Genomic DNA, 16,756 nt, shown 5'->3' with positions numbered 1-16,756 from the left:
AATATTTCATTTACCTATGAAATTGCGATTTGCCAATAAGGCCAGCGGCAAAATGAGGTACTGTTCCGTGACGTGACGCATTAAAGTTAAATTAAACAGTGGGCATGTCATCTCCTTGTAATTCTATAATCCGAGCTAACTCGAGACATATCCTTTCTTATCTGAACTAGACCTACAAAGAAAGAGACGTAGAAGTATTAAATAATTACTATAAATATCCATAGTAACCCAAGAAATCTATCCTATTATTTGTACAAGCCCGAAAGTAATCTAATAATTCGAGCTAACTCGAGAAATGTCTATATTTCACAAAAAGAGAAAGTCTCAAAATGACCTTTTCTAGTTGTTTAGGTTAGTTCCGGTTAGTTTAGTTTCTTTATCTCTCTTCATCACTATATTCATAAATAATCAGAGCTAACATCATCCAAATCATATGTCAGTCAATTTCGTAATAAAATCATTTTTTCCAGTTGTTTAGGTTAGTTCCGTCTCTTTTTCTCTTTTTATGACTATATAAGTTCATCAAATTCTTAAAATAATCCAAAATTCACTCTAAATAATCTCTTCTAATAGTTCTCCGAGTATAATATAACATACTCATCCGAAAAGGACCTAAAATCATCCAAAGAATCAAATATCATAGTAAATCGTACCTTTTCAATATAAAAAGCTAGCTAGAATTATACACAATACATCCCTTCTAATAGTTCTCTATATAAACTTACAAATGACGTCTAAATATCAATACTTATTTGTATAATATCTATAATGATCTTAAAATGAAGTAATCTGACCTATAATTCTTCAATACTTATCTTATAATCTAGTGAAATCCCAATATCTCACTATCTATCTACTAATATACTCACCCAAGAGCTATCTACTTATCTATAGTGTCCTTCAAATTCAATGAAATACTTAAATCCTCGTTATTCTCTTCATAATCTATCTTCTAAATACCTATACTTATCAATAATTACTTCTAAATCAAGTGAATATTCAATAGCTTACTTTCCTATGTCTATCTAGCTTATATTGGTATGAAATATTCGTAAAAATAATTATTCTATGTACTGTCTCTAGTCCTACTACAAAAAAGTAAAAGATCAAATGAAGGTAAAAGCTGTATAATAAGTCACAATAAACCTTAAGTAAACTTACCTGCAAAAATTATAACTACATGCAAAAAAATTCAAATAAAAGCTTATATATATATCGAAGTTTAAAAACAATTCACTTTATCATTATTTAATAAATAATAAAAGCCCTTTGGAATAATTAACATCTTAATAAACAATTTTTCTTCAATATCTTTAATAATGAAACATAATTTTTCCCAAAAACCTTTCATAACAAAACGTCTTTACAGTTTAAACATCATTTTTCCCAAAACCTTTCAATAAAACGAAAAAAATAAAATAAAAAAACTTTTCAAATTAGGTATCGCTCAACCTTGCTACCCTTTTAAAATCTAAGTGGTTGTTCCCACCCCTGCTAGAAAGTACTTGCATTTAATACAAAACCCCAAAAGAAAGTCCCCCTTGAAAATAAAATCCACCTATTTTTGTATATTAACACATTTTCTATAATCCCAGAAATATCCAAGACGGTTCGTTTTCAAATTAACTCACTATTGTAATACTCATTCAATTTATTTTCAATATAAATTGCTTCTTTGATAACAATTATTTTCATCAATTACATCGTAACTCTCATTCAAATCTAGCGCAGTAAAAATTTTTTGTTGCGGACGATTGTTTGATTGAAATTTTCTAAAGGGATTAAATGGTAAATTTGAATTATTTGTATTGAAACTTGGACGTTGGAAATTATTATATGCGTATGAATGTCTCCTGTTAGGTAATCTGGAATTTTGTAATTTTGTATTTGATTAAAAATAGTGAATGTTACTTTCCTCGTTTACGAACTGTAAAGCTTCAGGTAGATCTCTTGAACGCATGCAATGAATTGTAGTACCTAACGGTTCTTTAAGACTCGACAAAAATGTTTTTAAAGCTAGATTACTATATAAATTCCTCTTCAAGGTTCTCGCATTATCTGTTTCTTCATGAACGTCAATATATGAACATAATAAATTAAGTATATGCAAAACTCTATCATTGACTCGGACTTTCATTATTCTGTTGGCGAAGCATTACCAAATCTCTATTTAGACAAGCTTCGCCTCTCTGATCGGCAAAATGTCTATTTAAAATGTTCTTTAATTCTTCCCATGTATTGACGTTCTGCGTACCCAGTACCAATTTTACATTTCCTGTTAATTTACTTATGATACAGTTTAAAAGATATACATTTTGAAAATTATTTGGTTGTTAAGCAATATAGAATGAGTCGATTATTGATCGACATACACTCAAGTATCTGCCAAGATCATTAGGATTGCCATTAAAATCGGGGATGCATTTAACATACTCAGTTCTAAATTCGGCCATTTTATTTTGATTTTTAATTGAATTAATGGAATGACAGTTACTTGTGATACTTTAATTTTGTTACTAACAGCCACCGAAAAACAAAAACGTGCAATGCAAGTAATAACTGTCATTATTTCTTTTCCACGGCCAACTACGCGAAGAATAAAAATTTACCAGAGTGAATATGTACTACTAGTTTCACATAAACTTAATTATTTCGAAAATGGTTTGGAATAGGTATAGGTAACCCTAATACAGTTCGATAGAGAATTACATTTTCTACTTGATACTGCTTAAAGTTATAGGGTGTCCTATTTAAAAAAACCGACTTTTGCAACTTCAAAAATGTAAATGTTAGGAGCTGAATTTTGGACACCCTGTATAATACTAAGCCATACAACTAGTGAAAGTGTGAACCTAAGACTATGTATTGACATTCTGCAAAATATGGTGATTATGTCTTTAATAACTGCGGAGATATGCAATTTTAAAATTGGTCATTACAGAGGCACGTTTTTAATTCAATGTCAAATATCTCAAAAACGGTAAGAACTAAGTATAGAATATTATACAGAAAATATACCTAAAATATTACGTAGAATCTAAAAATAAAATAATATACTGGGGGTTCCATTTGAAATAAGCAAGTTACATCTATTTCCGGTTAAACCGGAAGTGACAGCAAGTTGAAAATATTTTAAAAAAATAGTATATGCCAAACTTAACTCCAAATTTTCAAATTCGTATCACTTTTAGATCCTAGTAAACTTCTAATGAACGGTTTGGGTGAATAACCCTGTATAGTGATAATGGTATTTTACATTTTAACAGTACAGCTAACTATATGTCAAACTTTGTCGTTGCCGTTCTCATAATCAAAAGTGTTCAAAAATCGTTGTGCAGATGTTTGGTTGTTAGAAACAAAGGCAGACACACTTGGTCGAAATTGTGAGATGCTCTATTGGGAAATTCAGATATTTGCAATGCTGTTTGGGAATTTGGATGCGGATAATAATTGTTGCGATTGCAAGAAGTTTCCAACTTTTCCAGTTCCGTTAATACCAATCCCTGTATCTGGGAACGAATTCGTAGTTTTGCCGTACTATAGGCAGCTTTTTAATGTGGGGGATTGCCGACTGGATATCTGGACAAAAAAAAAGAAATTCCCAATAAAACTTAATCTAAACAACATTCTTATTTTCACTTTTCAAATAATTCTGCTTCTTAGTGTGACTATCGAATTCATCATCAGCTTTAGATGTCCCAGAACTAATTCCCGTTTTGGAGTTTTTAAGCAAGCGAGTGAGTTGCACTACGCCCTCTTGGATAATTTGGTCCCACTCTCTTTTCACGTCTCGAACCAAGTCCGACCGGTTTATTGAACAAATCGATAAATCGATAATTGAACAAATTATTGCCAATTTGAGGAGCGGTTTCTTCATCAAGCAAAGACATAACTTAGCCACAAATATAGATCTAGAACATCGAAAACAGCCTCTAGGTGTACTAAATCAATTATGGTTTTAGGGGGTTGTAGGGGCCACCCAATGGATCTGTACAGCCAATCAAACGTTATCGGTTCGTTTTTGCTGAACTGCCTCGTATACTGCAGAAAAGGGAATTTAAAAAAGGAGAAGAAAAAAACAGAATTGTTACCTTTAGAAACATGGTACACGCAAAGGGCATTTTCTTGTTAATTTGAGAGCAGCAGAAGACGTATCTGGTCTTCAAGGGAAGAGGTACGTGCTGAATCATATCAGCAAGAAACTTGAAATCCTCAATGTTACACATGAAATATAACGAGTTGTCTACCGTGGATAAATTCACGAATATGTCCTAAAATTTTCAATTCTATTTGAAGGCTTGAAAGTTGTTCCTAAGTACGATTAAGTTACTTAAAGCAGAATTTGGTAAATGATAAGCATATAATTCGATTTGCTCTACAGTAGGGTGGAGTCCTGCCTGGGTTATAGGTTCAGGTTCAGACAACAATAAATTCCACAAAGTGGGCAAATCTTCAAGTTTAAAGGTAGTCACGAAGCCTTGCTCCCACCAGGTTCCATACCTTTCAGGCCTACCAGAGATTTGCAACGCCTGAGACGTTGAAATGCTGTCCATCTCTCATTCTCACCCTTATCGTTCATTGTAAGCTTGATTAAAGAATAAAACATGATGCGTCGTATGCTCCTATTATGGATTTATTTTGGGTAAAACCATGTATGAATAGTGGAGCAATCTCACAAATTTAGTCCCATACCAATAGCATCAGTGGCCACCAAGATCTTGCAGCTGTTTTCGAGATCGTCGAATTTAACTGCCTGCGCCAATTTGATGCCTAATACCAAGAGATCAAAAGTTTATTTTGAAAATTTCCACAGATTTACCTCGAGGCAGACCCCCGTAGATCACTGCTACTTCATTTCCCCCACTTTCAATGGCACGTGAAACAGAGTATATCTCATTTTTGCTGAAGCACACAATACAGTCGCCAGCCTGTACGTTTTACAAACTACCCGCAAAAAAATAAATACAGATGAAAGGAAAGGGCTTTTCTACACAGTAGTTATATTATTTGCAGAGTTTGTGCGAATAGAACGTGGGAACACGACTAAGAAATTAGAAAAGGGGGGTGAGCTTTAACGCCTAAATAGATTTGGCGGCCAATATCTGCTTATACAGGGTGTTTCACAACTTCATCAGGAAACGCTAATGAGTGATTCTACACATGAAAATAATGGTAACATGTCCTGTAACAAAAGTATGAATCTTAATATTTATCAAATTATGACGTATCAAAGGTGAAAATTTTTATTCTTTTTTTTAAGTTTGTGTCTCCATTTCATAATCGATTAAAGAGATATTTGGAATGAGGCACAAGCTTAATGAATCTTAAATTCCTATAACAAAAATGTTTTTAAAATGTGTCACCAGAGGGAACTTTTCCTACATCCAAATTTTAACTTTCCTCTATTTTTTTTGTTTCTTCAATTATAGCAAAATAAAGTGTGTCATTTTAAAGATATGAACATATTCCTATAAAAAGGTACTCTTTATTCAAATCGATAAATTGAACGGTTTAGGCGTAATTCAACATTGAAACTCTTACTGATTTTAAATTTAGTAAAGTAATTTTGACTTTACTTGTATTTTTAAAACAATTAAAATAGTGGGTACCAGTTTTTAATTTATTAATAAGTACAATAAACAAAATTGCTTTAATTAAAAAAAAATTCAAAATGTTCTCCATTTTTCTCTATATACTTTCTAACACTCTTTAAAAAATGTCTTCGTACACGAAAAAAAATACCCTGAGTCTCCCATATAGTATTAAATCCATTTTTAATTTTAAAGTGTAGTTGTTCAACGTTATTGATCGGCTCATTGTACACTAGTGATTTTATATGGTTCCAAAAATAAAAGTCCAACGGATTTAAGTCAGGTGACCGTGGTGCCCAAGACAACGGCTCATTTCTACCAATCCATCTGTTCGGAAAGGTATTGTTTAGATGGGCACGTACAGCTACACTAAAATGTGGTGGTGCTCAGTCTTGTAATAGCCACATATTTAATCTGGTTTCTAAAGGAACTTCTTCTAATAGGACTGGAAGGTTATTTGTAAGAAAATGTAAATACATTGCACCATTTAGTGTTTCATCAAAAAAATAAGGTCCCAAAAGAAAATTTCCTATAATTCCGGCCCACACATTTACAGTAAATTTTCGCTGATGCTTTAACTCTACGATGGCCTGAGGATTTTTATTTGCCCATCGGTGTGTATTATGTAAATTCATAATCCCATCTCGTGTAAATGAAGCTGCGTCAGTAAATAAGACCAAATTCGTAAAGTTGTTATTTTCTTCCCATTTTTGTAATATTTGACGACACATTTGACATATTTTTTTAACTCAACTTCTTCTCCTTCAGATGTCAACTTCAGAATTTCAAATAAAACTTTTGCAAGCAAACAAGAAAGTAAACTGGCAAGCTGTAGAAGCAAAAACTGTTAAAAGTAAGAAATTGGGACAATTCAAAATTCCCATACTTACAAGGAGTGTTTACTAAGGTCATTTCAACTGCACAAGAAACTTGGGCTGAGGAATTTTTAGCTGGATCTGCAAATTTTCTCTCTTCTCCTGTGACCAGGTCACATGGGGTTCCCTAAAAACCGGAGATATTCTTCAATACTTACAAACTCTGTCATTGCATTTGCTAGAAACTTCTGAGGCCAATAGCTTTAAAGGCCCACAATAAACGCCCGATTTTGCTGTAATAAAGCATTCAAAGGCATGGTAAGTCTTGCCTAAGTTGGTGGGGCCTGCATGAAGGATAATTTTCCTGTTTATAAATCTGGCTTCAGGGTACCAATTAGCAGGAGATCTGTACATAATAATCAATAAAGGAAAGTTTAGTAAAGCAGTTTTACTGAAAGCAAATATGGAAAATTATGCTCCTACATAACTTAGCAGGACTAATAACTCAAATGTTAGTTACCACAGATCTGAGATCTTTTTCAAATCATCCATACATTCCAAATGTGAGAACATTTGTTTGGCATGTCGCAAGAAATAAGGGAAAATGTCGGTATGATTCCGTGCGCCCTGTAGAATATCACTTACTACTACATGTAAATCAACAAGCAGATCTGATGCGTCTAGGCAATATCTTCGAAAACTAACATATGCTTGGTGTTGAAGGTAATCTACAATGAAACTATATTACACCAATACGAAGACGAAGAATTCACTGTCTAACCCATTTTCTGCTAATGAGTGCTCGATGGAGGGATTCTGGAAAAACTTGTTTAAAATTTTCAACAAATCTGCCTTGTTAAGATTGTCAGTGAGCTCTGCTCTCACATTAATATCATCGGGATTGGGCTTTACTTGAATGGGGGTAAATAGGGAGGAGACACTGTCTTTGGAACTCTTTCTAAACCGGATTTGCAGGCGAAGGGGGAGACATATTTGACGGTTTACATCGGTTAGGGGCAAAGGATTCTGAAGGAAGACACTGTTTACTGTGCGAAGTACTATACGCATTTTTTACTTTTGTAACATTTTGGATACGAAACATTCTTTAGAAAAATTGTGAAATTATAACATAAACATTTTAAATAAAATCTAACTTCATTAGTGTTAGAAAGGCAATGTGAAAGAATAATTCAGGCTATGTGTTCCCTCCTTTATTGCTACTGTATAAAAAGAGACAGGTATATTTTGCAAGCTTGTCATTCGATACAGTTTACAAATTGAGGTGCGTCGGCCTTGTAGTGCATTCCTTACTCGAAAGCTGTTCACTCCTGAACTTGCACCGATAAGTGACACATACTCAAATTGCACTTGACTGGTATCCAGTACCGGAAGTACAGGAAAGGTTCGTTCGCCTTTAAAAAGCAAACGACACCCTGAAACTTTTTCTTTCTCGTCTGCTCCTTCGATTCGGAATATCTCCATAATTCTAAGCTTTCTTAAGATAAAGTACCAAGTGCATCACCCTTAGTATTATTATACAAAGCTGTGATATTAGAGTTTAGTTTTCATTCAAAGAAAACTTCTAAAAAAAAATTTATTTACTTCAAAAATAAAATAAAAGTTACAATAAATGGCAAGATTTTGTACTCGATATACTAGCAATTAGATTAACTGATGATTATTACAATAATAATAATCCTATGCTAAATACCTGACTTTATATAATAAAAAGATGCTGAAGGTGCTAAATTCTGGAGGGTGATATGGTTTTTGTTTATACACGTGGTACATGTGTTATAAGTTCATATGTAAAATGACCATATAATTTTAGTGTAAATAAATAGTCCAGTGTTAATAAAGTGGTTACGTAGGAAACACGTATCTTATGTCCAGGATCAGTTTCTTCGTTGGATAGAATACTGATGCCTCCAGTGTGTTCATTCAGGAACGGGTTATTTGGTTACCCCGTTAGCTCCAGCTACACGCATCACCGTATCGACGCCAAGTCGGTATTTGTAAACACACCTCTAAACCCAACAACGCCATCAGTTGTCAAGGTCGTACAATATCGACGATCATACGTTTAGTTTGTGGGTTTAGTTCTTTAGTTTCGTCTTGGAAGAGTGAACGTTGGGTAAGTATTAACCGTTTTTAGTAACTTTAGTTAAAGTATTTTCTATCGCACTGAGTTGAGAAAATACCATAATTAATATGGTTATACATGAATGAAATCTAATGAAAAATATGCACCTTACTTTGTCTCCTTTTGTGCAATTTAAAACACAAATGCTGGGAACACGTCGATTTTGCTTCGGAAGGGGACACATTTTAAGCATGAATTCTAACCCACATATTCAGTCCCCCGGCGGAAGACAATATCACCCCTAAAATTTCAAATGGGAAGTGGGGTTGAGTGATAAATCCTTTTAAAGGGCACACACTTATCTTGCTAATGATGTCCTATTTGTTGGATTTTACTTGAACAGTTAATGCATAAACCATTTTAGGAACCTCAACCCTGTAATTTTGGTATTAATGAAACAGACACCTAGATTTTATTTCACTAACGATTTGTGGTTTCAAGGACACTAAAACCAAGATCTCCATCAGGACAAAAAAAATCTTTTTTATCCTTTGCATTTTTTGTGGTAAAAATAAAATTAATCTGTGCATGCCTTTAGCTTGGTTGCTTTTGAAATTATTTCAATTTTACTGTAAAAAATATTTTATTTTATTCCAGAACGAGTTGAAATTATTAAACTTTATTTCATATTTCATATTTCATATTCAAAATAATAGTTATGGTAGGCTTACAGCTCGTTTATTTAAGGTATCAAAGACAGAGTTTTTAGTTAATCAAAATAATGAAATTTTTGGGTATCTGTTGAGTTATGGACACTAAAGCTACTAAAGTCCACAAAAACTCAACTAATATTATAACTAAGATAAAGGTTTAGATTTATTATATTTAGATTTAAAGTGGAGGATAGACACTATCTATGAGATTTAAAGTGATGTTGACAGGTCTAATGTCCCCTTATTGGGGTCGTATGGTTTACATATAGGGATGATACAAAATGGTATAGTAGTGCATCTTGGGCTTGCTTTCCAAGTGGTCTTAGCAGATAATAGATCATATAAAACTATATAATTGTGTTATTTACTAAAGCCGATATCCTACAGTATCAAATGGTACCATTATGAATAAACTACAACTAAATAAGTGAATATATATTTTAAATTCAATATTTTCTTAGGATTTACCTGGTGTGCCATATGGTAACGCTAGTACTTAGAGGCAGCGTCGAAAATTGAAACCAGAATATGAGACAATTTAACAAATTTTTTAATGCAACTGTGTATAATGTTATAGTCTAAGAAAATGTTCTATATACAGCGTGTCTCACGATTCATGCAGCCACAATCGTATTTCACGAATCGCTTACGCGATTTGTTTCAAGTTTGAGTCACCTTTAAATTGCGATTTTGATTTGGTCAAGATCATTTCGTTTTACCATTGACGTATGTTTTTATACTAAAAAATAGGTGTCAATTTTAAGGAAAAAACTATTAGGGTAATTTTAACGGCAATTTTTTTTTCATTTAATGAGAGAGTAACGCCAAAAACCCCCTAATGTACAATTTTATTAAAAAAGGACCAACCGCGTTTAAAATATGACATTTTAAATGAAGTGTGAAAATCCTTAATTTAATATGCAAGTCATTTAAATTCTATTGTTGCTAGGGTTAAATAATTATAAAATGCATCATATAAATAATTCTTATTATTTCTAATCATTTTAGCAAATCGTTCTGTAGTTGCTGAGAAAAAAAAATACATGCAAATAATGCATACAAATAATGTAATGTAATGTGTTTTCAGGAAGGTGCGTTACAAAAAACTACTGCGCAGTTAGTTGATGAATTTCGGCACATGGAGAAATTAATTTATGAAAACTCATTACTAAAAAAAGATTTAGAAATCCAAAAACTGCAAAAAGATGTCGAACTCCAGGAACTGCAAAAAGATGCCGAACTCCAGAAACTGCAAAAAGATGTCGAACTCCAGGAACTGCAAAAAGATGCCGAACTCCAGAAACTGCAAAAAGATGCCGAACTCCAGAAACTGCAAAAAGATGCCGAACTCCAGAAACTGCAAAAAGATGCCGAACTCCAGAAACTGCAAAAAGATGCCGAACTCCAGAAACTGCAAAAAGATGCTGAACTCCAGAAACTGCAAAAAGATGCCGAACTCCAGAAGGTCCTAAACGATGCCGAACTCCAGAAGATCCTAAACGATGCCGAACTCCAGAAGGTCCGAAAAGATGCCGAAATTCAACTTCTCAAAAAAGAACTACAAATTACCATCCAGATGTATGAAATAAAATTAGAAAAATTGGACAGTGAGATTGTAAGTTTATGTGACTTTAATTGTTGTGAATTAATTTAATTAACCTTGTTATCTTTTAGAGAAGGAAAAATTGGGAGATATTTGAACAGAACAAACATATAACAGTGAGAGGTTTCCTGAATGAAACCCAATTAAAAAATTTTGACCGCACGCTCAGCTCAAGATACCACCAGTTTAGGGAATTTGCAAGTCAACATCAAGAGTCTCTCAAATCATGGGGCTTCACTGTCGTTAGGTTTGCGGATGCGGCGTCAAAATTATATTCCAGAATGTGCGAAGCTGCGCATCCATTTTTCTCCACTGAACAAATTTGTTGCATCCCTGAAAATTATTTACATGAAATAGAATGGCGAATCTTAGGTTTCCTTTGGGAAACATACCCATTACCTTTAGAAAAACTGAGAATGGAAAAACACGATAGGGAAGCAGTTAGTGTCTCTATACTAAAGATGGACTCCGTTTCCGTTCCAGACTCCCTATAAACAGTTTTTTTGGGAGATTGAATTATACAAAATGTGTAGTAAATACTAAGGCCTTTTACTGGTCTCAGGGTAGAGGCCTCGCTGAGTCTCCCACTATATTTCCTTCTCTAACATTGTTTCTTATTCTCATGAAAACGGTTATAGCTAATTAAACAAGTCAATAACGAACTTTAATCATTGTGTCTTCTATTAAAATATATGGCAGTTGGAGAAACTTATTGGTACGGGAGCCAGTTCTGAATTTTTGTCTGGGTCAGATTACAGATCCCCTGATCCTAGTTACAAGGACTGAATAGGTAAATCTTTTGTTGCTGTAAATATTACATTGAGATGAAGCATTTTTAATACCATGTACTCTCTAATTTTGATAATGTACCTCACTGTGCCATCCTTCAATGTATAAATTTCATTTTTCAGGTCAAACTAGTTTCCAAAGTGCTGTGGTGACAGCAAACTGGATCAACCCGCCTCGATGGCGATGCCATAATAGATTTCGTCAAAACCCTCTGTCAAGTATCTCTAGGCGAACTAACTCATCCGGGACACCCTCGGATGTTCTCCTTTCAGAAAATAGTGGAAATTCCTTATTACAACATGGGTAGAATCTGTTTGCAGTGGTCAAAATCTGGCAAATACTGAGAGAGCACTTCAATACACTGATACGCACTTATGAAAGTAATTGTTTTAAGTTTCAAGTAAAGAAAAAAAATCTCTATCAATATGCTTTTCAGAATGTACCATAAACCCTGTGATAACTAATGGAGAGGCGAAATTCGCAAAAGAAGGCTCTGGAAACATAGAAGAAGGAGAAAAAGTCGGTGATGCTTCTGAGGATAATAAAGATGGCGTAGCGGATTAGCATCTTCAGGAGGTTGCGAAAATAGCTGTCGAAATTTTGGACAGGATCATTGATGACGTTATTGTGGATGTGGACAGTAGGCTAAATACCTCGAGATCTACTATATCTGTTAATTCTATAGAAGAAACTAAGAGCGTGTCGTCTTCAATCATTTCAGGTAATAAGATTCCAGAAATCCAACAAAAATTTATAATACTCAAGTACTTTTTTTCAGAATTTCTTCGCTGGAGAGCCCCACAACAAACAGCGAGAACGATTCTGCAATTACTGTCAAATTCACTCACATACTTCAAAAAGATGCTATCCTAGTATCCCGATCCTTATGCAAACTATCTATGACACCGCTCTCTGAGGGCACTTTAGACCCAAAATTTCACGAACTCAGATCCAAAATTCTATCTTTGCAGCTGCTTTTGTCGATATTACAAAATGTGGGTCCGGTTTTTCGGTCAAACGAAATGTTCATCACCGAGATGAAACGGTACCTTTGCGTGGTTCTGAGCAAGAATGGTGTCAGTTCGATTTCCACAGTGTTCAAGCTGCCTCTAGCCATATTTTTGGCCTTATTTTCCAACTTCAAGTTGTACCTGAAGATGCATATTGAGATGTTTTTCAAAGAAATTTTCCTGAGCATCTTAGAAACATCAAACTCGTCGTTTGAACATAAGTGGGTCGATGGTGATCCAGGCTTTGACGAAGATTTGTGGCGATTTCCAGTCAGTAGTGGATATTTACGTTAACCATGATTGTGATTTGGCGGCAGCGAACTTGTTTGAGCGGTTTATCAATGATCTATTTAAGGTGGCACAAGGTAAATGTAAGTTATTTTGTTATATTATTAGGTCGTGTAGTATGAAATGAGTAGAATTGAATTGAAACTTTAGTCATTTTTTTTTCATATGAAATGTTTTTATTGTCAATCGAAATATGCACCACCATTATCAATACACTTCTGCCATTTAACGGGAAGTTCATTGATTCCCCTGCTGTAAAAGCCTGCAGGCCGGGAGTCGATAAACTCTTGGAAGGCAGCTTTGACAGCCTCGTCGGAGTTGAATGTTTTCCCTACCAAGAAGTTATCCAAATTTTGAAAGAAATGGTAATCAGTGGGTGCTAAGTCGGGTGAATACGGTGGATGACGAAGAGTTTCCAATTCCAACTCCTGTAGCTTGGCCAAGGTGACTTGTGCGGTGTGTGGCCGAGCGTTGTCGTGCAACAATAGCGGTGCGCTTCGATTGACTAATTTTGGCTGCTTAACCGTCAGTTGCCTCATCATTTCGGTCAGTTGTCGGCAGTAGACATCAGCCGTAATCGATTCACTAGGTTTCTTGAAGCTGTGATGGATGACACCTGCGTTGGACCACCAAACGGACACCATAAGCTTCTTTTGATGAAGATTTTTTTTCGCACAATGTTTTGGTGGTTCATCTTGATCCAACCACTGCGATGAACGTCTGGTATTGTCATATAGGATCCATTTCTCATCACAAGTAACAATCCGATTCAAAAATGGATCGTTATTATACCGGCACAACAAAGAAACACAAGTTTCGAGACGTCGTTCTTTCTGTATGTCGCTCAACTCATGCGCTACCCACTTGTCCAGCTTTTTCACCTTACCAATTTCAGCCAAATGAGTCAATATTGTTTTTTTGGTTACACTGAATATTAACGATAATTCGCTTGCACTTTGACGTAGATTCGCTTCCACCACGGCTTTCAGATAATCGTTATCCACTTGAGTTTCAGGTCGTCCACGTGGTTCATTTGTTAGGTCAAACTTGCCAGAACGAAATTTCATGAGCCAACGAGATACTGTTTGCTGTGAAGTGACTTCAGTACCAAACACATCATTAATATTGCGAGCCGTCTGAGCTGTTGTGGTTCCACGGTGGAACTCATATTTCAATAACACACGAATTTCACTATTTTGCATGGCTTCACAAAAATGTTTATAAAAATAAAAGTTTTCAATAATTTTTAACACTTTAAACTCTGATCGAAAGAGGAAGAATGTGCCTTTTCCACATAAAAAAGTCAAGTCCAAATATAGATTTAGAGTGAAGTTATTCGCAGTTGAATGTGGCATTTCGAGAATCTACTCATTTCATACTACACGACCTAATACAACATGGGTAGAATCTGTTTGCAATAGTCCAGAATCTGATGTACCTGGGAGAGCACTTCAATACAGTAGGATGCAGCAAGAACGAGGATACATACCTGTTTGTTCGCCGTTGACAGTTTTAAGCAGCTGTCGATGAAGTTTATAGAAAAAGAAGAGTTTTCTAATTTCCTGTTTCAAAAGGAGTTTCTCCGTTCATTTGACCATATCATGAAAAAGAACGTTTTGCCCACGATAAGAGATATGGTGATTAGGTGCGTGGCACAGATGGTCAACTCTCAGACCAGCAACATCAAATCAGACTGGAAGAATATTTTTTCAGTGTTCCACTTAGCCGCCAGTGACAGAGAGGAAGTCATTATTGAAATCGCCTTTCAAACTACCGGAAAAATAATGTCCTAATTGTACGACAGGCAGTTTCCTTCGATGACTAATTCATTCCAGGACACAGTCAAATGTCTATCGGAATTCGCATGCAATGCCAGGTTCCTGGATACTTCTATGGAAGCCATCCGGTTAGTCCAGTCTTGTGCATGTTACGTAGCTTCTGCACCCGCTATGTTCGCAGAGCGTGGTGGCATGGAAATCGATATAACGATAACCGAAGAAGACAGAGTTTGGGTGCGCGGGTGGTGCCCATTGCTCTTTTCCTTGTTATGCGTAGTGAATTAGTGTAAACTTGACGTTAGAACACGAGCCTTGACGGTGCTATTTGAGATCGCTAAGACATACGGGGACAGTTTCAAGCCGCATTGGTGGAAAGATTTGTATAAAATATTATTCTGAATATTCGACAATGTGAAGCTGCCGGAAAAGCATACCGAGAAAGCTGAATAGATGACCACGCCTTACATGCCATAGTCGATGTGTTAGGGCCTTTGATGCTGGAGGATCTGTACGCGCAACTGCACTGGTGCGTTCAAGAGGACAACGAACAACTCACGAAGTCAGGTAAAAATCGTAAGCAGAGTGTCTCAAAGTTGCGCTTTTCGTCCTCACATATGCAATATGCGAACTTTTTCAGCTACGAACTGCTTGGAAAGTTTATTCAATTCCAACGGCCACAAGTTCACGCAGGATACATAGGAGAAGATGTGCAAGTGTATGTTAGACATCTTCGATTCGACAATACCAACTGCTTTACGCACATGGAAACCCGAGCCCATAAAAACGACCACTGTGTCATTACCGGAAGGTAATGGCCCGAAGCATACGGCGTTAATAGTTAGCGAATGACTCTTATATGTATAATGTGCCGAAATTGCTGAAAATTCCCCCACATAGTCTTGACATAAACCCCATCAAAAATCTACGGCACCTATTAAAAACTATAAAGTCCAAAATAAAATCCCCAAAAATAAAAAAGAATTTAAAAATATAATTTTTGCTGCATGGGAGGAAATATCACCTGACTATACTCTTAAATTAATCCAATCAATGCCACGACGATTTCAAGCCATTATAGGGAAACTCCACAAAATATTGAAGTTGAACTTTATATTTTTTTACTAAATTGCGTGTTTATTTATTTCGTGTGTAAGCTCAATTTTATGTCACAATTTTACAATTTATATTATTTATATTATAGTTTGCTGTATTCATTTTTCTTATTGTGTTGTTTCATTTGGAAAAATATTCAAATATTTTGTTGTCTTTTTTATGATCTAGAATATCATCAATCATCAGTATAGACAATAAAGACTTCTGAATGCGTTGATCTCAGATGATTATTTAAGGAATTATATCATTTTAACATATGTACGCTCAATTTTGTGAGTTACTGTATATCCTGGCAAAGGGACTTCTATTTCAGAGCAAGATGGATCAAGAACTCTTGATGAAAGGGTTGTGAAATCATTGCATCTACAATAAAGTCTAAAGATGTAGTACTATGCTTTGATAGATATATTTCACAAGTGTGAATTTATTAGAAACTCTGGATTATGCAGTTTTGGAAGCATGCATGGTAAACAGAAAAAATGTGTCCAATATACAGGGGAAACTTCAAAGAGGGTAGTCTACGTTTAGATGTATAAATATAGGATTATTATTGGTGAAATGGCAATATATCAAAAAAGTGTTAGTAGTGAGCAACTGCTATAAACCTGATTTGACTACTGTAAACAAAAAAAATAAAACTGGAGAGCAAGAATTGCTGTTCAAAAACTCAAATTTCAAAGGTTTTTAAAATTTTTGTGCCCGTGCAGTTTTGATCTCGTTTTAGAGGGAGACCGTCCGTCGCTGAATCACCCGTCATGGGGTCAAGGGTCGCGTAGATGAGCGACCCAGGCCTGGTAGACCCCCAAGTTGTCGGACGACCAGCGGCAGGAACTGGTCGCTGATTTTCAGGAATGTGGTTTCCGACGAACATCCCAGTACGCTGTACGTTGGGATATAAAAATGGAGACCACCCGAAGGACTCTTCATAAAAAAGGGTCTTCATAATAGGCGACCAGCAACGAAACTTGTTCTG

General features: G+C 35.2%; 2 protein-coding genes and 2 pseudogenes across 2 annotated transcripts; 2 read left to right on the top strand and 2 right to left on the bottom strand.

Annotated features, from left to right (window-relative positions):
- Positions 1-1,754: 1,754 nt before the first annotated feature.
- LOC136418504 (ATP-dependent RNA helicase SUV3 homolog, mitochondrial-like) lies at positions 1,755-7,492 on the bottom strand (annotated as a pseudogene).
- A 1,585-nt stretch (positions 7,493-9,077) lies between these two features.
- On the top strand, positions 9,078-11,591 carry LOC136418457 (IgA receptor-like). Its single transcript, XM_066404525.1, has 10 exons — positions 9,078-9,091; positions 9,431-9,486; positions 9,576-9,598; positions 9,664-9,685; positions 9,804-9,866; positions 10,211-10,221; positions 10,290-10,817; positions 10,877-11,245; positions 11,368-11,436; positions 11,505-11,591. Exons 1-10 carry the CDS (start codon positions 9,078-9,080, stop codon positions 11,589-11,591), a joined length of 1,242 nt encoding a protein of 413 aa, XP_066260622.1.
- Positions 11,592-11,648: 57 nt separating this feature from the next.
- LOC136418447 (brefeldin A-inhibited guanine nucleotide-exchange protein 1-like) lies at positions 11,649-16,514 on the top strand (annotated as a pseudogene).
- LOC136419263 (histone-lysine N-methyltransferase SETMAR-like) lies at positions 13,006-14,094 on the bottom strand. The gene has a single exon (XM_066405476.1). It carries the CDS (start codon positions 14,092-14,094, stop codon positions 13,075-13,077), a length of 1,020 nt encoding a protein of 339 aa, XP_066261573.1. The 3' UTR covers positions 13,006-13,074.
- Positions 16,515-16,756: the final 242 nt, after the last annotated feature.

Source organism: Euwallacea similis, chromosome 2, assembly GCF_039881205.1.
Source record: "Euwallacea similis isolate ESF13 chromosome 2, ESF131.1, whole genome shotgun sequence".
NCBI classification, from domain to species: Eukaryota; Metazoa; Arthropoda; class Insecta; order Coleoptera; family Curculionidae; genus Euwallacea; species Euwallacea similis.
This window is presented reverse-complemented; position numbering and strand designations above follow the sequence as displayed.